This window comes from Euprymna scolopes, chromosome 2 (assembly GCF_053919585.1).
Source record: "Euprymna scolopes isolate OS-2025 chromosome 2, ASM5391958v1, whole genome shotgun sequence".
In the NCBI taxonomy this organism is placed as follows: domain Eukaryota; kingdom Metazoa; phylum Mollusca; class Cephalopoda; order Sepiida; family Sepiolidae; genus Euprymna; species Euprymna scolopes.
Window position 1 is genome coordinate 102,731,176 of NC_136483.1, and position 22,672 is coordinate 102,753,847.

General features: G+C 31.7%; 1 protein-coding gene across 2 annotated transcripts in view; it reads right to left on the reverse strand.

Annotated features, from left to right (window-relative positions):
• Positions 1-16,565: 16,565 nt before the first annotated feature.
• The window catches only part of LOC145293669 (PX domain-containing protein kinase-like protein), a 97,601-nt gene continuing 91,494 nt past the window's right edge, over positions 16,566-22,672 (reverse strand). The window contains exon 14 of one of the 2 annotated variants that reach the window (XM_080140048.1): positions 16,566-17,698. In XM_080140048.1, coding sequence (XP_079996174.1) covers positions 17,457-17,698 — 242 coding nt within the window. In that variant the 3' untranslated portion in view covers positions 16,566-17,456. The remainder of the gene's footprint in view (positions 17,699-22,672) is intronic. The other variant, XR_013869746.1, reaches the window with a different exon arrangement.

The window sequence follows — 22,672 nt, forward strand, 5'->3', positions numbered from 1 at the left end:
GAAAGAAGCTTTGTTCATGGAATCTACATTTAGGTTTACGCATAGATAAAGAGTGTGGGAAATTATTGATAGTGGTTTTGGCTAGACGAGTTTTTTTTGTGAAAGTTTGGCGAGGTAGGGGTAGAGATTGAAACTCAGATGAGCCCTTGCCATGGAAATAATGATAAAACAATGACAGGCTTGCAACATCTCTTCTGTGGGAAAGAGGTTGCAGGAAAGAGAAAAGGGCATCCCCCACTAAGCTACAAAGTTTATTTTGAACTCTGTCAAGGCAGGATAAGCTGCTTCTAGCAGCTTATCCTGCCCAGATGTGGCAACAGTACTCTATCGTTGGCCATACCTGGCTTTAATATAGGTAGAGAATTGCCTCAGGAGTGAGATATCTACTGATGTGGTAGAAGGATCCCACCATTTTTCCAGCGACCTTGGCAATGGATTTGATATACGTGTTCGTAGACAGGAGTAAAGGGCAAGCCCAGAAGTTTGTCAAAACATGAAGCCTCCCCAAGACGAGAGTCATTCATTTCAACCAATGCCAGATTGGCATTAAAGCGTAGATGGTGTAGAGAAAGAAGCTTAGTTTTAGATGCATTAAAAGTAACCAGCCATCTCTTTCCCCATTGTACCACTTGCTCAAGATCAGAGGAGAGAAAATCAGAGAACTTGGTCATTTACAGTCTTTGATGTGCTACCATAGATTGTAGTGTTGTCAACATAAATGCCTACGAATGAAGGATGTGATTTGGAAGACCATTAATGAAGATCAGGAAGAGAGTTGGGCCCAGGATGGACCCTTGAGGGACTCCAGCATTAATACTGAGAGCTTCTGATTTCTGCTTATCAACTACCACTTTTATGAACCTATCAGGAAGAAATGATTTAATAATTGAGAAGACATTTCCAGCTATACCATAACTGAAGATCTTGTGAAGTAGACTTTTACGCCATACCTTATCAAAGGCCTTTGATATGTCAAGAGCAATTGCCCTAGAGAGGAAGCCTCCGTCAAGAGATTCGCAAATCCTATGAGATATAGCTGTAAGCACGTCTGCTGTAGATCTAGCAGAACGGAAACCATATCGCATGTCACTTAAAAGGTTATTTTTGCTGAGATGGTTGATTACTTCTCTATTTAACACATATTCCAGCAGCTTACTCATGACGCTCAGGAGACTTATTGGTCTGTACTGAGAGGGAGATGACCGATCACTTGAATTCTTAAATACAGGGCATATTGATGAGATTTTCCACGGTGTTGGGGGAGCATTTCTCCTTAAGATAACGCTTAAATAACTTTGTAAATATGGGCGCTAGTTCTGATTGAAGCTTTTTGAGCACTATAATTGGAATGCTGTCAAGGCCAGTTGCTTTACTGGAATCAAGGTTTTTGATTAGCTTGGCAACATCACGTACAGATATAAAACCCTCCCTTCTCAGGTCAAGCACTCTTAGTAATTGATATCGCCTGCTACTGCTTTGTAAATGCAAAGCTCTTTGTAAATAAACAAATGAAGCACTGTGGGAGTGGCGGTCAATGTTTGTATAAAGCATCATAGATATCATTGCCATCGGTGCCTGTCTAAGTGGTCTAAAAGATGGAGCGTCAAGGTCACTAATATATATATATATAACTTTATTTATATTAAGATTTGGCCACATGATTTTAGAAAATTTTATTTTACAGTAGACATTAATTAAAATTTTCCAATTATAAATGATCTATTTCATTACTGTCCCCTCCAAACTGCTTGTAATTTCCTTCTCATCTTAAAAGCAAAAAGAAAAAAAAAAATGAAGTCAACAAAAATTATTAAAGAGCTCAACTTGATAATTGGTAAATTTTTTATTCAATCAAAAATAATAAAATTAAAAACAAACAAAAACAGAACAATTTTCAATGAAAATTAAAATAAATTGAAAAAAAAAAAAAAAAAAAAAGAACAAACAAACAAAATGAAACAGATAACAATATCTGTTCACAAAAATCTCTTGGCAATAAAAAAAAAAAAACATCTGGCCAATAATAAGTTGTGAAAATGAAAAATTTATTCTCCAACAATATTTTTAAAATAGTTCCTAATCATCAGTAATGAAACTATTTATGAAATACAAGATAATTCAGAAGTAATCGGACAGTTATACTTTATAGGAAATTTAATATTGTAGCAAGAACAGATTTTCCAGCATTTTTAGTTTCAGAACCTTACTAGATTAACACATTTCACCTTAATAAAAATTGCATCAGCAAACCCATACCGCACTAATCATACACCTAACGTGTTACTAAATTATTTTTCAGCAGTTCAGCATCTTTCTTCGATGAAGATAGATGGATGTTTATGTTTTACAAAATGGCTACTATCTGAATTTATCCGTGAAAGCATAGTTAGGATTAAATTTAAGCAAAATAAAAAAGGACTACCAGGTGCAATGTAAACAAATTGATGGTAATTGTATACAGAGCAATCTGTTGGCCGCCCAGTAAACTTGCTTGCCGATAGCAGGATTGTCAAATTTTCACTCTTTGTCTGAATTGATTCCAGTGTTTGTTAGATTGTTTCATGGACTATCTGATTTCACCATAATAATTCAGTAACCCAGCTCTCATTATATAACTACCTTAAAGTAGCTGGGATTGCTATAAACGTCATCTTTTTCTTTGATCGAAATAGACTGGGTTTACGTTTAGCATTGCAATTTGCATTTTAATTTGCCTTTCAAGTTATAACAAGGTTTAAATTTAAGCGAAATAAGATATAATCTCAGAATAAAAAAGGGAGACTGCCACCAGCAGGTGCAGTGTAAACGAATTGATGGTGCACTGCACACAGAGCCATAGCTATCTGTTGGCCTCTTGGCAGCAACAAGATTATCAAGTTGTGATTTTGTCCGGATTAAAAGAGGTGCTAGAACATCAGTCACTGGAAAATCTGTGTTGCATTTGTAATTTATTAGTTGATAAATTTTAGTATAAAAAAAAAATGTTTTAACTGCCTGGTTACTTCTGACTTAGTGTATCATTGTAACATGTTTCCAGAACTTGAGTTTAAATTTTTCTGAAAGTTTACTTTTTTTTTTTATTTGATCTTTGCTGTTTTTCAAATTACGTAAAAAAAAAAAAAAAGTTTTAATAAAAAACAACAGCGATGAGTCAAAAACTCAATAATAGATGCAATATTTTAAATCATTCAAATATTTTAAATCATTCAAATATTTTACAATTTCGAATTCTTTAGATGATGATGATTGTGGATCATTTGGACTACTATTTCTCATCTTGGTTGTTATATTCAAGTTTCAGCTGACATAACCTTTGACCCCCTTCAAGTGCATTTTTTTTTAACTTGTAGATTTTTTAAAAAATTTATTCTAACTCACCTTCACCCCAAATAAGGCATATCACCCCTTGGACGTAAGAGGCAACTAATTTGGGAACCATGCCTAAGAAAGATTAACAAGGATTTGGTTTACGTTACATTTGAACTTCTACATATCAATACAGTCAAGGAAGCAGGTAGCAGGAAGGGAATTCCAAAGTCTAGCTGTTCGAAGGAAGAAACTATTAGAGTAGAAAGCCTGCTGGCATTTAAGGACCTCAACAGTGAAGGGGTGTGATTTTGTTGCTAAACAGGTATAACGGGAATATGTACATCAAGGGGGCACAAGTGCAACGAGTTCATCAGAGTACATTCCATTAAAATACTTGTAAAATAGGCACAGGGATGCAACATTGTGGGGATGGGACATTTTAATAAATGTTGGGAATCTTTATGTCAAAACTCTACAACAGACAGAATTTGAAACTGAATTCTTTATTTAATCCATAGGGGTTGATTGTTCTCATTCTATCAGCCATAACTAGGTAGGAATGTTAATTTATGCTATTCTACTGTCACCTGTAGTAAGGATCGAACCTTTAATCTCCAGAAAACTGTCACTTAGAACCTAAAAGCATTGGTTACCAGTTATCAGTCTTCCGAAAGCTGAAGGTTCAATCCTTACAAAAGGCAATAACTAATAATAACAAAAATTAATACTTTTACCCGATCATGGCTGACAGAACAAGAATAATTTACACCCATCGATTTAAAAAAGATTATTTATTTCTGTTTGTTCATCCCTAAACAAGACATAGTGCCACCTACGCATAAAAAGTTACTGTGATAGAAAGCAGATTTAGGGGAAGAAGGAGTAATCTGGGTGGAGAATGGAGCTGCAAGATGTTTGCTCACATTCCATTTAAATTTCTGCAAATATATTTGAGAAAACAGGGAACAGAAAGGGAATTCCAAAGGCAAGCGTTCTGAGGAAAGAAGCTATCATGAGTAGAATTACGTAAAAAAGCTCAGTTCTAAAATTCTATGCGTGTTTCTGAGTTCCAAGATACACCTGACAAAGGCATTACATCAGCTGAAACGTTGTGATTATAACAGCCCAAGGAAAACAGTCTGAATAATTCAAATTTCAATCCTTCTTCTCATTGGTGGCAATACATATAATTTCATTAAAGAATGTTAGCAGGTATTAAAGGAAAAGTTTGGAATATTATTTTTTGTTAATTGTTTTTTTTATTTCCAAATATATATTTTTTAGATGTGAAAAAGCTGAATTTTAGAAAAATTTTTTTGTTTATTCTTTCCTTATATTCTATTATCTAAAGAGCAGATGTCTGTCTGTCTGAGTGTCTCCCTAAAAGTCAGAAACTATAAAAGATACACTCACAAAGTTCATATATTCTTTTTTCGTGTTTTCTCAGAAAGAATATAGACACATTTTTTTGTGTAATATTCATAAATTTGGGGTCAAAAGGGACAAAATTAGCCATTGTTATTTATAGTAAGTATTTTCCATTTTCCACTAGACACACTTTCTCGGCCTTCAAGCTACAATCAAAGTGAAGCATCTGTTGTCTTTACTTAGAAGAGTGCAAATGCTTCTCGAGTCACCCTTAAAAACTTGACAAAAAAACTAAAAAAAAAAAAAACGCTTATTTTAAAATTTAGAATGGGAGATCAGTTTTGTATATAAATCTAATATAAAACGATCCCTTCATTTTTAGACCATTCTAGAATTGTAAAGCTGTTAATTATTTTATTTTTTTTTTTTTGCCTTCAGAGCTTAATCTACTGCATTATTTTTGAGTGGGGGGAAAGCGTCTACCTTTTTAAGACAATTACATGTGATTTCATGACCGTGCCACTTGAGCTTAGAGTTAATAATTTGATTAAATGTCCTAAAAATTTAGAATTGCCCGAAAATGGGAGATCATTTTATGCTAAATGTGTATAAAACTGATTACCCTACTCTAATTTCTAATAATTGTTTTTCTTTTCTTTTCCGTTTTTTACTGTGTTTATTCTTCACATGTAATCACCTAAAAAAAAAAAAGCAGAATCTCACGGGACAGGATAGCAAATGCTGTTAATCTGCAAATTCACCCATAATTTCTTTTTCATCTTATATTTTTTAAAACTATTTCAAGCAATCGATTTGTTTAGTTCTGTTTACCTTTCCGATGAAAATAAAATAACTTCTTTTAAATTAGTTAATTAAATTAGATACCTCGTTTTGAAAGTGTATATAAAAATATTAAAAGCATGAATATCATTGTAGATTAACACCCTCAGTTACGCCAGCTCCCCATGAAAAAAAAAAGAAAACAAGATTGTACTTTTTAAGGCGATTACATGGAAATACCATGAATAATCTAGTGATTAGAAAAAACAAGAGCAACCAAAATATTTTAGAGTGGAGAATTAGTCTAACATGTAAATTTAACTCTCCTCTCTCTCTCTCTCTATATATATATATATATATATATATATATATATATATATATATATATATATATATAATATTATTTTACGTGCATAAAAGTATACCTATGGACACGTGTTTCTGGCTTTTAGCCTTCATCAGCACAGGTTAGGATTGAACTCATGACATCAGTATCTGCATTCTGATACTTTACCAATGTACCACAGTCGATCGCCACTTTAATGCACGTTTTTTTTTATTGCTTATATATATCTTCTATAATATAAAGCTGAATGTGTGTGTGTGTGTCTGGTCACGAATAGGCTCCTATATGGTTGACTATTTTAAAAAACTGATTACATATGATAGAAGATGTATTGAGGATCAGGAATGGGTATGTTTGATCTGGCAGAACGGTAGTTCATAAAAATTGTGGGGTCTGCGTTCGCGCCTGGCCCCCAAAGTATGGAAATAAAAAATGAAAAAAAAAAAAAAAAAAAAATTACAAAGGTTTTTGATATAGAGCTACATAGAATACTTTGATAAGTATGTTTCAACTTAAATAGGAATGGTATAATAAAATTGTGGGGTCTGCGTTCGCGCCTGTACTCCATGGAAATATGGCACAAACTTTAACAAAAACTTTTCATATCTATTTGCGTAAGTATACTTTGATAATTATGTTTCAGTTTGAAGAAATATGCTATAATCAAATTATTGGGTTTTCGTTCGCGCCTGACCTCCATAGAATGTAAATGTCACAAGGTTTAACAAGGTTTTTTTAAAAGGGGTGAGGGTCCACAATAACACCTTAACTTTAATCTTACTTCACATTAGCTTTTATTTATATTTTTGAGTTAAATCATATTGTGTCGAATAAATTCACGTTCTTATTAAAGTGAAAGCCCCCCCCCCCCAAAAAGTCGGAACTTTAGACAATTCTCAACAAATTTTGCATAACTCTGTTTTTTCCCTTCTCCACTTGCACGTGCCACTCTTTCGAAAACAGATAAATAGATAAATAATAAAAAATAAGAACGTTACTTGTTATTGTATCAAAAGAAGGAAAAAATCCTGCTCACGTGATTACGTGTCTTTTTAAAAACTTTAACATAACCTTTTTACTTTTTATTTATATATCTGTTTAAGCTTTTTTTTTGTCAGCGTACTAGAAGGAATTAAGTTGATTACAACTCTTTCTGTGTGTTCTTTACATTACAATAGTACAACTCTGAATTCGACGGTGCAATACTACACCATTCAATACTGTAAAACTGAAACGAAGCTGTTCTGCTTGAAAAGGGCACCATTTTCTTATTCGTATTTATATCGATTCTTTGCTTTAAAAAACTAAAGTAATTACGTGTTTACTTTTTTAATATCCCATTTTGCTGTTTCGGATTATTTTACTAAAGTAAGTAAAGCTTCATTATTTTTCAAAACTGTTTTTGTTTCTTTGTTTTTCGGTATTTCGTCGATATTATTTAGTAAGAGTGTTTAGCAGAAAAGCCAACAATCGACTACCCGAAAAAATAAATATACAAGAAACAAATGTTACCATAGTCAATAAAAGTTCAGTTCATGTTTTTTTTTGTTTTGAAATAGTTTTTAATGCTCTTTACTTGAAATAATTTCAGCGAACCGAAATTAAAAAGAAATTTGAGGCGATAACTACTTGAATGAATTTTTATATAAACTGCACATGCCATAATCGAATATTCCTCAAGCACAAAATAACGGAAAACATTAAAATATGTTTAGAAATATTCCTTACGTTGACGGAACTCTCTTAAACTGTTAACACAGAATGCTCAGGTGCCCCTCCTTCAAATTTGCTGTCATTTTGATTTTTTTTTAAACCGGTTCATGAATTAAAAAAAAAAAAATTTTTTTTTACAAACTACTTAAAAATACAAACCAATAAACTTTTCTACCATAAAAGTAACTTTTATTGACTATGGTAACATTTATTTCTTGTATATTTATATTATTATATACATAACATTTTCTCTTTGTAAGGAAACATTTTATTGGTCACTCTTGGCTACGAATGGAAACAAAGTTGATATAAAAAAATATATTTTCATGAAAATTATCTTCACTTTTACTTAGGGTAAAATTTTTGAGTATCAAAACCTATCTCTTTACAACCCCCTCCTTTTCATAACCTATCATACTTTCATCAATCACAGTCCATTTTCTGTAGGCAAGCCATGTTTAGAGAAAAATAAATATAAAACAATCATGTTTGATGATACAATAAAGTTCTCTGTAACTTTTATCCCTCATCTTTTTAATCAAATTCTGCTCCTCTTAACCAGGTAGAGCTTCTACTATCTTGATAGGTTTGCTTTATTAAATATATCTTTTCCAGCTTCATTTATTAAGAACCATAAGCTATTAAAATAGTAACATATAAAAACAATGAAGTGACTTTTAAGGTGCTAACACAGAAATAAATTCAAAACAGCATAACGTCAACAAAAGCCAAGAAAAACCATCCCATTTAAAATATACGATGAATTATTCAAATCGTTTGTTCATATCAGAAGGTTTCAGTTGATCAGTTCTGAAGTTTTTTTTTACCTTGTTTTAAATATGAGAGGTCCTATGTCAGTAAGGAGCGATTGAGTTAACTAGTATAAATGTTGATAAAGGTCACATTTGTACATGTCAGCCGGGTAACCTCAATTGAATGTAATAAAAAAAAGCACATGGATGGGGGGGGGGGAGATCAAATTTCCTAATCATGTGATGAGCAGAACAGTCATCCTCCACATCCCCGAAAAAGAATGAAACACATATGTGTGGATAAATTAAATAAAATATTATATATATATATATATATATATATATATATATATATATAATAAAATATTTATTATAAATATAATAAAATATTTATTATATATATATATAATAAAATATATATATATATATAATAAAATATTTATTATATATATATATATATATATATATATATATATACAATAAAATATTTATTATATATATATACAATAAAATATTTATTATATATATATACAATAAAATATCTATTATATATATATAATAAAATATTTATTATATATATATATAATAAAATATTATATATATAATAAAATATTATATATATATAATAAAATATTATATATATATAATAAAATATTATATATATAATAAAATATTATATATATATAATAAAATATTATATATATATAATAAAATATTATATATATATAATAAAATATTTTATATATATAATAAAATATTTTATATATATAATAAAATATTTATTATATATATATATATATATATATATATATATAATAAAATATTTATTATATATATATAATAAAATATTTATTATATAGATATAATAAAATATTTATAGTCTCGTTATTATACAAACATTATTGGTTACATATGTGCATATATGTTTCAGTGGAATCCTAATTCAAGGAGACCATCTCCTCAGAAAAAAAAAAAAAGAAAGATATTCAGCTCTGTCCTCCAGTGAGCACTCTTTAATAATCACATGGGGTTCATTGGATTTATCTCTAGGAAACCAATCTATACAACCATTGTACACACACACACACATATATATATATATATATATATATATATATATATATATATATATATATATATATGAGAGATCTTACAAACTATAGCTATGCAAATCAAGTGTACCTTGGACTAGCAGTAAGTAGGTAATGCCAGGGTTGAACAAAAGAATAATGATCAACATTTAAGTAGATACAAGTTGATTAGGTGGAAACGAAATTTATTCATTAAAAAAAGGCTAAAAAAAAGGCTAGAATGGTATTTTCTATGATTTCTTTCAATGAAGCGAATTTTGAAATCAATTCCAAATCGCACAACGTCGACAAAAACCAGGAAAAACCACCCCATTTAAAAAATAGAGGATAGTTTGAATTATTAAAAAACTTTCGTTTGTATCAACAGATTTCAGCTGATCAATTTTCGAGTTTTTTTTACCTGATTTTACATATGAGGGACCTTACATCAGTGATTAAGTTAGCTAATGTAAATTTTAATATGGGTCACATTAATACATGTCAGGATAACATAGCTGCAAATGGAATTGTACCCAAAGACAGGTGATGTCATGAATTGAAATGAGAGAGGGAGGTCAAATCCCCTAGACAAAACATAGTCAGATGATACGAGTATATGGGGATGGTACGTTTTCATGTAAGAGAAACAGAGGTTTACAAATCAGTTCTCTCTGGGAAGCCCTACACATGAAACATAGCTAATAATGTGGAAACTGATAATCTCAGCAGATGTTACCCTGAGTTTCTGTAAACCCATTTTGTTAGATAGAAAGTAAATTAAGAAGTAAAGATTACTCATTAGTTTTTGTCTCTCTCCATAAGTAAATTCTCTCTAATAAAACCTTGAAGAACTCAGCAATGTCTCCTTATGATTTTCATGCATGAGTAGTTTATTGATTTAAATTTTTTTTTAATATTATTAAATAGGAAACGTTTTAGAGTTAAACTTAGTGTATTATTACATAGTAATAGGAAAAAGACATTTTAATAGTTTTTTTTAATAAAAATCGGAAAATAGCGACATTAAGCATACAAAAATCTGGATCAGAAACCATGAGTACTCAAAGTTTTGTACCAAATTATAAAAATAATTTATTTAAAAAATTTTGTTTTGTTTCAGTTTAACCCGACTGTTTTTACACAGAGCAGCACTTCCGATCTTTTAAACTTGATTTTGTAGACATTCCACTCAATTATGGTAGCCCATTTACACATTTCAAATATGTTTTTCTTCCAATTATAAGCATTATAATCGATTTTTACTTAAAACGGTTCCTAATTTAATAATATTTTAGGGATGGGATGATTCCAGTATTTTTACTGATTCCGATACAATTACTGACGCCGGTTCTTTCTAAATCTCTACATATTTAACTATGAAATTGTTATTTTTCACGATTATCGTAAAAACACATTTAATGTGTAGATATTTTCTCAAACGTAAAAATACACTTGGGAGGTATGATCTATCGATTTTAGTTTTACTAATAGTTTAAAATCAATAGATATTCACTATTTTAGTATAACTATCAGTGGTAGAATATTTTTCTTTAAAGAAAATCAAATAAAATGGCAATTAAAAGAATCGTTGTTGTTGTTATCAGAAACTAGCCACAAATTTTTCCGATTCTGATACTGATTCCGATACCCACAAAATTTCTGAATTTTTTGATGCCCGATTCTGATTAATTGATCAAACACAATATTTAAAAAAAAACACCAATAGAAACCATCTTTCTTGCCTATACAGAAATTTTACTTATCACATTATGTTGTCTAATGTTGATCTATATGATTGCCTGATAGTGGATGTGTAAAAATAGTGTTAAAAACGGTATTTTCTACATAAGGTTAAAGCAAGCCTAAAAGTGGAAAATTCCATTATAAGTAGAATTAAAGCTATTTGTCAGGATATGACATCATACACAGGAGTTTGAAGCAAGACATAGCAAAGTCTTTCTATTTGGTTGGTGTATTTACTAGGTCCAGGCACATTTTTGTAAAGCTCTATCTCTGTTTGTCATCTCCGGAGACTTGACAAGGGGAAGCTCATATAATGTGCAAAGGAATAAAACACCAAAGATCATGACATCCAAGAGCAAAAATGCTATTGGCGTTCTTTTTTATTTGTTACATTATTATTCTTCAACAAGAGAAGACACAGAAACTTCATCTGCTACATCAGCACTACAATCACCTTTACAACTAGATGTCACCACTCATTGAGCTGACTACTTGAAATATGTCAACAAACTGTTTTCTGTCAACAAGATTATAGTCATTTCTTTTTAAAGTAAATCTTAAGATAGTCTAGTACTTATGCAGGATAAGTACTGGGTTATCGTTAGCGTATTCTGGGTAGGTTGCGTAAATAACCAGAAGGTGCCAAAATGCTTAACCAATAAAATCATAGCAGCTGACAATTGGCAAATAGTATCTTTTGTTTATTAAATTGTTAGATGAAAGTACAGGATAGTTAAAAAAAAAACTCTCCTCTACACATTAAGAACGACTTTCTAAATAATATTATTTCAACACAGTCCGTAAATTGCACAAGTACCTTTTTTTCATTAAAATTGCCATACAATGACTTTGATTATAATTGTTTTTTTTTCTTTAACTTTTAACTGTTGGCTAGCCTTGGCCATAGTTTTCAATAAAATAAACACAAAAGTTTTTGTTCGGTACTTCCTTTGAAAAAAAAAAAATCCTCAAAAGAAAAAAAAAAAACAAACAAAAAAAAAACATGCACATAGTTTTCGTTCAGCATCTTCTGATGATTTATGAAATCTACCCAGAATATGTTGATGATAATGTGGTTCCTATTCTGCATAAGTACCAATAGTCTTAATAAACGATGGAAAACAAAAGAAACATTATTTTATATTCAATATCTACAGATCAGCCCCATTAGATATTTATAAATGGTTCATTTAATAATGGTATCTGCCTATACAAACACATATCTACATGAAACGCAGCATCATACATTAAAACATGTACAGTTGCAATATGTTACATATGAAAGGAGTTGTAATCTCCATATATAATAAAATAACTGCAGAATTTTCCCTTTGGACCAAAGTATCATAGGTCTGCAGCAACAGATGCCACATACAAAATCAATACGTCTAGGCTAATATCTTATGTAGCTTTCGAACACCATTTTAGACACATTCAGTTGTGATAATAAAATGCTACATTGCATCCTACGAGCAATACCATCATTAGTACTACCACTGCTACCAGATGTCACCAGGATGAATTCTACACGTTCCATAGATTCTGCGATTTCACCAACTGTAACTGGCTAATTCATACATGAACTTAACATAATCTTTCCCATTTCTGATTCATAAATAATAAACGCTTCCTTTCCAAAGTCCATAATTCTGATTGGTTGAGCTCTATATATTCTCGTATTCCAGAATCCAATTCTTCCCTTTATAAACAGTTACTAAAATTAAATTATGGCGTCACTGAGACACATTATTTTCCATGGCGTCAAGTTCATTAAATGCTTAGGTCATCACAGTCGTGTGCGTGTGAATATGTACGATACAAAAATCACTCTATTACCTGCTTTGTAGCTGTCGGCCTGCTGTTCCTTATTATTCTTCACCTCTCTTTCTCTCTCTCCCTCCACATATTTCCCTTTCTTCTTGTGTGTGCGTGTGTTTGGTTGAAATGTAAATACACAATACAAAATGCAACTTTTCTTGAGAAAAACAAATATATATATATATATATATATATATATATATTCAATAAATTTACAGTAGATTTTTATTTTCTATTGTATTTCTATTTTTTTCCAGTTAGTTTGTTTAGAAATTTGTCTGTTAATTTGCTCGGCTTTATCTGGTGACTGCCGGTTGAGCCTGAACCATAATTGACAGAAAATCCCAATGATCCGGGTCAACTTCTGCAAGAGTAGCAAACAATTTTAGGCAGGAGTGTTCATTGTACAGGTTGCCTGATAAAAAGGGTGCTTCTTTGTTATTGTAGCGAAATCCGACAGACGAAAAGTTGATTTTTAATTAAAAACACAATGACAACTCCTTACATTTTTTGTCAATTTTATCTACCTAATTGTCATGTCACAATCAGTTAAGTCTTCCATGATTCAATGAAAAAATGATTTTTGCTATGTTTGCTTTGTCACGTGACATGTGCCGTAAACACAAGGGAAATAGCTAAAATTTCTAATTTCCTTGAAAACTATTCTCTCTATTAATTAGTTTTTAACGTATCGTTTTTCGTGCGTTTTGGATATTTTCATTACTGTGACATGACAATTTATTAGATACTGCTGGTTTCACTTGAACATCAAAATTTCGATTTCCAACTTTCACTACAAAGATGAAGAAACACCAAAATGTTTACAAATATTCTCATTAATTATATTTGTAAGCAATATTTTTTTCTCCCAAAACATGCGAAAATAAGGATATTTATTTGATTAAAAAAACAAGTTTGCCAAACTATTTCCTTTCTTTAAGACTAATCCTACAACATTTTTAAATTCTTTTCTCCTTCCTTTCTTACTTCTGAATTATCATTGGTCTCCCACTTACTTTGTTGGGTCTATTCTTTAAACAGTTTTCTTTGTCATTTTTATTCCATCGATTTATTATTGATAAAAAACACTATACTTTCATACAAAAAGAAAATTGGCTAAATTTTTTAATTTACGAGATTTTCTAGTGCGTGCTCATATACATGTCCATAGTAAAACCAAACTCTCTGTTAACCTAAGGAAGAACGGGCAGTGAACATGCATTGAATGACTTCAACAGATATACCATTTTCATTTAAGATATTGCACTTCACAATTCGCTAGCGTTTGCAATAACCATTAACAAGTCTCAAAATATTATGTATCCACAAGTATTGAGAACATAAATATAATAAACATTTTCTCTTTTTTGTTTTCCATTTAAACAAACTGAACCACAGCAACGCATGGCCAGGTACAGCTAGTAGTTGAATAAAAATAAGTGCATTTTTCTTCACAAGTTAAAACAAGAAATGGCTTGTTCAAATTTTCCAACTATTGATGATGTGTTTGAAATGTAGGCAGCTGTGATGTAGATGTGTTTAGAAAAATTACCTAGCAACAGAGATGAGTTAATGGAATCTTTGGTTTGAATCTTTTCTCTTGGAAACTAGCGAATATTTTGGCGCATTTTTATCAAACAGTGTTCAAATAGGAGGTCAAAGTTGAAACAGTTAATGCAAAGAGGTTGATGTATTTTTTTAGAAAAACTTTTTTGAAATTTTCATAATTCAAGAATGTGGAAAGAAATTGGATCATTTTAAAGCTTGAAATGCTAATAACCATACGAGTGAGGAAATAAGATGGGTTTAAAGAAAGCGTTAAAGAAGAAAGATCAGCGAAAGTTGTGGATGATAGTCAATGTGTTTTTGCTACTGCATTAGAGTGGTCCATTCGTGCAATACATAATAGTGGTCCAAATTCTAGTTAGTCCCTAGAACGAACCCAAATTTGCCATTGGTAGTTTTAAACAGTGTATCTACAATAAAAATTGCTGCTAATAATCAAAAAAGATTGCAGCTAGAAAATAAACAGAACGTTGAAACATCAGATCAGATCTGATGTTGGTGCCTAAAGCTTATTACAGAATTTTCTTTTTCCTAAACTATTTGCTCTATCACAGCAAGTCTAGTTTATTCTATTTTACCTATATCTTAAAAAGGAGATCCAGGCTCAAATGTTATTATTGAAAGTGACACAATGACACTAACACAACTGGACATTGTCATGACGAGCCTAGAGATTGTAATTGTAAACACTCGACCACTAAAATTAAATTCTAAAATCAAGGTTCAGTGAATGTGAAACTCATTCAGGATTACACCTTCTACTGATGAGAAGATCATGAAAGTGCCCCCCTGCATAATTGTATGTCGATAACATAAAAACTGTTGGATATTCATGACTGAAACTTGGTGGGCAAGACAAGCATAGACCAAAATTTACTTGTACCAAATATAGCTGAATTGTAGAAAATATTGTGAATTTTATAAACGATTCCATGGGTGGCATTTTTATGGGGTCACCCTGCAGGTGTTATTGAGAGGATTTTGTTGTTGCATAACTAATCACGGCTGAATATAATTGGTTAATTGAGAATGAAATGCAAAATTCATAAATACTTTGAATTAAGGAAAAAAAAATTTAGACATTTTTTTTAATGACCTTTTAGAGTTTTGATTGTAAATGTTTAAAGCCAGTGTTTGGAAAAATGAAAATAAAATAGAGAACATGCCAAAAAAAATAAGCACTGTGGGTCTAAGGTAATAAAAGAGGGAGTAAAGAGTCATGTGAATCTTAGGTAATTAAAACCAGATAAACAAAAAAACAACTTATTATTCATTTTCAAAGCTCTGGTTAGGAATGGTTGAAATTGTCTTAGATAAACAGTATCAATTTAAATATTTTAAAATAATATCACTGATGAGAGAGAGAGAGAGAGAGAGAGAGAGAGAGAGAGAGAGAGAGAGAAACAAAAAAAAAAAAGATGTGAGAGATAAGGTAATTAATTCTGACTCTTCCTCTCTTAAAATAAAAAAAAAATAGTTCAGACATTTTAAAGAATATTTGGTGCTGGTGTAGGTTGGTGACTTTTTTTTTTTTTAAATTAACACATTTCAGGTGAAAACATTATTACTCACTTATGTGTCATATCAAAATTAGTAAACATCATGAAAAATAATTGAGTAGAAAAATAATTACAAGGACAAATAGAATTTATAAAATTATCGGGTTTTATCGTATGTTTTAATGTGGAACAGTTGTGTGACCAATTTTGTACGACAAATTGATTTATCCACCTAAGTTGACTTAAATTAAGTTGACTTAAATTAAGAGTCTGTCTTTTTAAACATATTTTCAACACCCAAACGATTACCAGGATGGAATTCATTCTATGTATTTGAGGTGGTTGTGTACCTCATATATCTGGCAGCGTGACTCTGGCGTGACACTTTCAGTAGCTGCAGTGTTTTGCATAACATGACTAAAGGTGGTTGTGTGGTCCAACTGTTTTCATTAGTTTTTTGTTCCTTTGTTCATTTCAGATGAATTTCTCCCACAGTTACCAATTTTGTATGTTGCGTCACCTGGATGATACAGGCGGAGATGGAGGGATAGAACTCGGCTAGAACATGCTCCCATCACATAAGACTATACACGTAGGATTATTTATTTTTTTCGCTAATTTTTGGCAATTAATTTTTTTTTTTTATAACAAAATCATTTCTTGTTACTTTCTTTTTTTTTGGAAAGGATTTTTTTAAGATATTTCTTAAACTACAATTTTCGATTTAAAATAGCAATAATGAAATGAGAAGAGTTGTATTTGTTTTTCCACTTGGCTGTGATCACTTATCAAGGCCTAAAGGCCACTCGAGGATAAGGGTTAATGAATGCAAGGTGGTAGTGAAGTAATCCTTAATGATGTAAAAATTGGTGGAATTTGATTATTTACGACAACCCAACTGGAACTTGTTCACATTAGATTTGAAGGCTACCAAATTTAGCCGGGAAGCATGCCAGCAGAAATTTTCCAAAGGCGGGCAGTTCTAGGAAAGAAGCTTTGTTCATGGAATCTGCATTTACATTTAGGCACAGATAGAGAGTGGGGAAAATCATATGGAGTGGCTGTAGCTAGCCGAGTGTCTCTTGTGAAAGTTTGGCAAGCGGCATTGTGTATCTTCAAAATAAATGTTTTGGTTACTTGATATATTTTTATTAATTATTTAATTTAGGGTAAAATTCTCCTGGGTTTACCTTTCACATTAGCAAATTAGAAAGTTAACCATTCTAGGGTTAAAGAATGTTATTGTGAATGATTTTTTTTTGTTAAAATACATCTAGCACATCTTATACTGGGTTATTTTTTCATAATTTTTGGAAGTTATACTAATTTCGACATGACACGTTAGTATGTAATAATATTTTCACCTAAAATTGCATTGGTTTAAAAGATCACCAAACCTACACAAACACAAAATATTATTATTATTATTATTATTATTATTATTATTCACTCTCTCTCTTTTTCTATTTCTTATGGTTTCCCATTTTTTCTCTCAAATCTTTGGACTACTCCGGTCATTTATCTCGGATTTTTTTAAGGCAGTCTTTTTGAAGTTGCAAATAGACCCAAGCAGAGCAGCACGGTCGTTTGATGGAGATAATGAGCCATTGGTGTTCTGTGAGGCTGGCGGTGATGTTTCTATTAAAGATTCTATAGGCGGAGGAGGTGGCACTGGTCCAGAGGAAATGGTACTCTTCAGACCAGCTGGAGATTGGGGAGATGAAGTTCCATTGCCTGTAGAAAAGGAAAGAAATAAAATCATTGTAAGAGAACAAGAGAGAAACAACGATAAGAAAAAAAAAACACTTTATAGGATTTTCTTACATTGGTCTTTTTAATTTTCATAAAAGATCTTCAAAATTCAGACACACAAAGCTAATACAAAACAGATTTATAAAATTCAAAAGAATTAAGTTTAATGCCATATTTTAAAATGCAATACATTATAAAATTATGAAACTATTGTGCATGTATTTCTTGCCTCTGTGTGACTTACACATTATTATTATTATTAGACTTTTAACCAATTAAAAACAAACAAAACTTATAGCCCATTAACTTGGAATGAGTGCTTTATGCCAAACTTTTGGAGTAAATGTGGTATTGTGGTGACTAATCCCTAACTGTCCCTCACGCAGATACCACAATACCTATTTCAATGCGATTTATCATAACAAAGGTCCCTACAAAATTTCATTTAAATCGGCCCAGTAGTTTCCAAGTAGATTGGACGAACAGACAAACTAAGAGAACATAATATAGATTGTGCATATGTATTTCTCGCCTCTGCATGCCTTGCACATTATTATTGTTCTTATTTAATTGATTAGTTATTGGAATAAAAAAAAAAAATTAAAAAAAACCACTACAGCATAAAGTGTTAAAATTCTAGTAACAAAAAATAATTTAATTATGAAATTTAATCAGCTATAATGCTTTTTAGTTTCTTTGTAAACAACCTATTTTTATCTTTGGGTAAAAGTTAAAAAACAAGAAAAAGAAGGAATTACTTTGTGATTCTTTGAAATTTGAAATAAATTTGTGAAGCATTTAAACTGTCAACTTTAAAATTCTTAGCAAATAATGGGGAGTAAATATAGGTCAACACTCAAATATTCAATATAGTCAAACTCTGCATCGGATATCACTCAACTTCCAACTACTCAATTCAGCCTTAACTTTCATATACTCGATATAGCCCTAACCTCCAAATATTTGATATAGCTCAACACCCAGCTGCCCGATATAGCCAAACCTCCAATGGGATATAGCCCAACATCCAACTTTTTGAAATTACTAAATTTGTAAAAACTTGATGTAGCCAAAGTGGCTACCTTTAATCAATATGCCGACCAAATACTAACTAAATTAAAAAAAAAAAAAAATGTTCTTATTTTGTTCTACTGGATGCCCCATTCCCAGCAAAAGCATTATTGTGCATACAACTGCTACATTTTGATATATAAATATGAAGGATAAAAACTCCATCAGTCAGGTTTCAATCATGGAGCAATAGAAATCCTATAACTATTCACACATATTTAAAAGGCTTGCACTAATTTCACTTCTAAAAAAAAAAAAAACACGGCTATAAAGTATAATCCTTTGGATACAAAAAAAAAAAAAAATAAATAAAATAAAATAAAACATCAGAAAAATAATATATTAAGTTGTCAAACAATAATAATAATAATGATAATAATAATAAGAAGAAGAAGAAGAAGAAGAAGAAGAAGAAGAGGTTCTTTTTTATATCATAGATGCAGGTTAAGGAGTATCATCCATACTGGTTGGCCCCTGTCAAAGTAGCTGGCTAGTAGCTGCATGCATGACAGATCTCACTCCACACCTCTAAGACATGAGGATCAACTGCAGGGATTAAATTATTTAGATTATACAAACTACTATTCTTATCTTTGATGTTATTCTTACAATGTTTTGGCTGATGTAACCTCTGACTTTCTTCAGGTGCATTTTGCTAAACTCAGAGAATCTGTACAGAATTTTGAATGAAACCACTGTCAATAATTTTCCCCATTCTTTATCTGTGCCTAAATCAAAACATAGATTCCATGAACAAAGCTTCTTTCTTATAAGTGCACGCCTGTGGAACTCTGTTCTATTTGCCTGTTTCCCACCTGACTACAACTTGGATGTCTTCAAATCCAACATAAAAAAGTTCCTGATAAACTGCCCCCTTAAGTAAGACACTTTATCAGATCTCCATTACTAACGATTACTACGATATTATCCCATTGATTACTGTACACGCAATAACCCTTATCCCTGAGTGGCTTCTGGTTACTACAAAAAAAAAAAAACTTTATTTTATTTACAGGGGTACCTGTTGTGGTTCCGTAAGGGTCCGGAAGAAAGACAAAACTCTGTAATTTGTAGAAACAAAATATATTGAACAGAAAAGCAGATACAACAAATAAAGAGTGGATATAAGTCAGTTCGATTGCCATAAGTACAAAACTCAAGCATAACCACTGAGAAACATATTCTCCCGGTCTTTATAGTAAGTAGAACAGTTCATTATTATCTGTAAGGTGGACACACCACAACAGTAGCTTGCTCCGTCAGCCATGACTTCATAGAAGTCTTACGCAATTTAGAATTGTATTCTTAGTATCACCTGCACTGAAGATTGAACTTTCAACCTCAAAATACCATTACTTAGAATTTATTATGACTTAACACTTATATCCATTACGCCATATGCCCTTGTAAACAAGATGCAGGTTGAAGGTTACATCAGCTGAAATGTTGTGAGAATAACATCCAAGAAAAATCTTCTGAGAATTTCAAAATCTCAAGCTATCTTAATGGCACCATTCAAGTGTTTCATGTGTCAATACCAAAAAAAATCTTTTGTCTTTGTTAACAATATCAATGTTCATGAGGCCAAGCTGTTCTAGTAGATCTTGTGAGCATACAACTGACACATCTTCTGACTTTACATTGCAAATCTACCTGAATCATTACCCTGCGATTGCAATATAATCGTCACATGTCTTCTTTGACCAAAGTCCAGGTATCACTTCCATGGAGTATTGCACTACAAAAAGTGTCCCTCCTCCAAGTGTTAGGAATTTTAAAAAGAGAGGAAAAACTATAACAAAAAAGAGGAAATAAGTTGATCTGCAGAATAAAGATTATGGGAAGTGAGCTTGGTAGAAAGATAATGTAAAGAAAGTTGTTCACACAGGCACACAAAGGAAAGCTTAAATAGGATTGTTAATCAAGGTGTGGCCGACAAAAAGATCAGACATACACGTAAATATATTTAGAGTTAGTTTATAGATAACTTTAGGAAGGGCAGTGAATTTGGAAATAGTTTACAACAGTTAGGAACAGTTTACAGACAGTCTTGGGTTTGCGACAGTTGAGGACGTTTTCCAGTTAGGGACAGTTAGTGGCTTGGAGATCCCTTGAGGGAGATCGGATTTAAAGTTGGGAGTACATCAGGCCTAGAAGAAAAATCGCTGGAGACTAAAGTGACCAGACAGCTAGCGATAGACAACATTTGGGGGGGGGGTCCCTTTTCCTACGTTACATAACAGTATCACTCACACATCCAGAGCTTAATTGATTTACATCAAGCACTTGTTTTGTGTTGCTTATTGTAACATAACAAAAAATGTGATCGTTTGGGTCACAATATGAAATACATTCAAAATTACAATGTTGTCATAAGAGAAACAATCAGCAAGAGCAGTTTATAACACTTTTAGAAACGCAGGTATCGATCAGACAAAATGAAAACATTTGTTAAATAATGATAACATGAACAATGAAGGTTTATAGAAAAGATAAACTAATTTCAAGTGTACATACAATCACCACCTGATGACACTGACGGGTGCTAAAGATGAAATAGGCAGTTATGTTCTGTGGATGTCAAAATGGAGATGTGGCTCAGTGGGGCGACTACACAGAACATATGTCAAACAACTATTAAAAGTAAACAAAAACCAAAAAACTGGTGGCATGTATACCAGAATCCTAAGAGCTGATCTTAACATTCCTTGGAGGCAGCCTTTCAAGGTACATTGCCACTTTGATGTAGGGGGAGCTACTATCAGGGACATAAGCTACAGGGGCACTATGTAGGGAGTTGGGCAGCAAGATGTCGGTTCACATTACACTTGAATTTCTGTATGTCAGTATAGTTGGGGAAGCAGGGACCTGGAAGGGAATTCCAAAGTCTAGTGGTTCTGGAGAAGAAACTACTGGAGTAGAAAGCTCTCTTACATCTAGGGATCTCTACTGTGTAGGGGTGGAATTTAGCTGCTTGTCGGATTTGTTGGGGATATTTACGTCAAGGGGGTACAAGTGCTTGCAGTTCGGAGCATTCACCATTAAAATACCTGTAGAACAGGTAGAGGGATGCAACATTTCGTCGATGGGACAGAGGCTGAAGCCGAGATGACAGTTTAGGACCTATCAGGTTGGCGACTCTCTCTTGAATCTTATCTAGGAGCGAGAGACTAGTAGCAGATGTACCAGCCCAAATATAACAACAATACTCGATACATGAGCAAATGGTGGCCTTATAGAGGTGGGAACTACTTTCATCATTCTCATGTATAGAAAATCCTAAACTCATGGCATCGATATTTCCAAACAAGCATAATATTAGTTCTAACATCAATCGGGAAATCTTAAAATTACACCCTCCTTACAACATAAGGAGTAGAAACTGTAAATAATGCTAAGATAAAAAAAAAAAAAAAAAATCCAGTTGTTTATCCAGATGGACTCCTATACTTAAAGAAAATTACAAAAAAACTTTGTTAGGTTTAATAAAAAGACTATATGCCAAAATTTACACAAATTAATCCAGTACTTATTTTTAAAAAATAAATTCACATACAAATTTAGAAAGCCATTCTAAACATGGGGTAGGAGCTTCGATGCTTGAGTTATGTCCCTTGGTCATTGATCTTAATGAAGACCGAAAATGGCTGACCACTGATAGTTTTTTTTTATATTAATTTATATTTATTAAACAAAAATACTGGATAAATTTGCGTAAATTTTTAGTGCATGAACGTTTTTTTTTTAAACATAACGTGTAAGTGCATTATAAACGTTTTGCGCTATTTTGCTTATATTTGTTTTTATGATCAGTGTTAATATTGGATGAAACTGGAAAATCAACAAAAAAACAAGAATTTACTGCTAAATGCAAATACGAAAAAC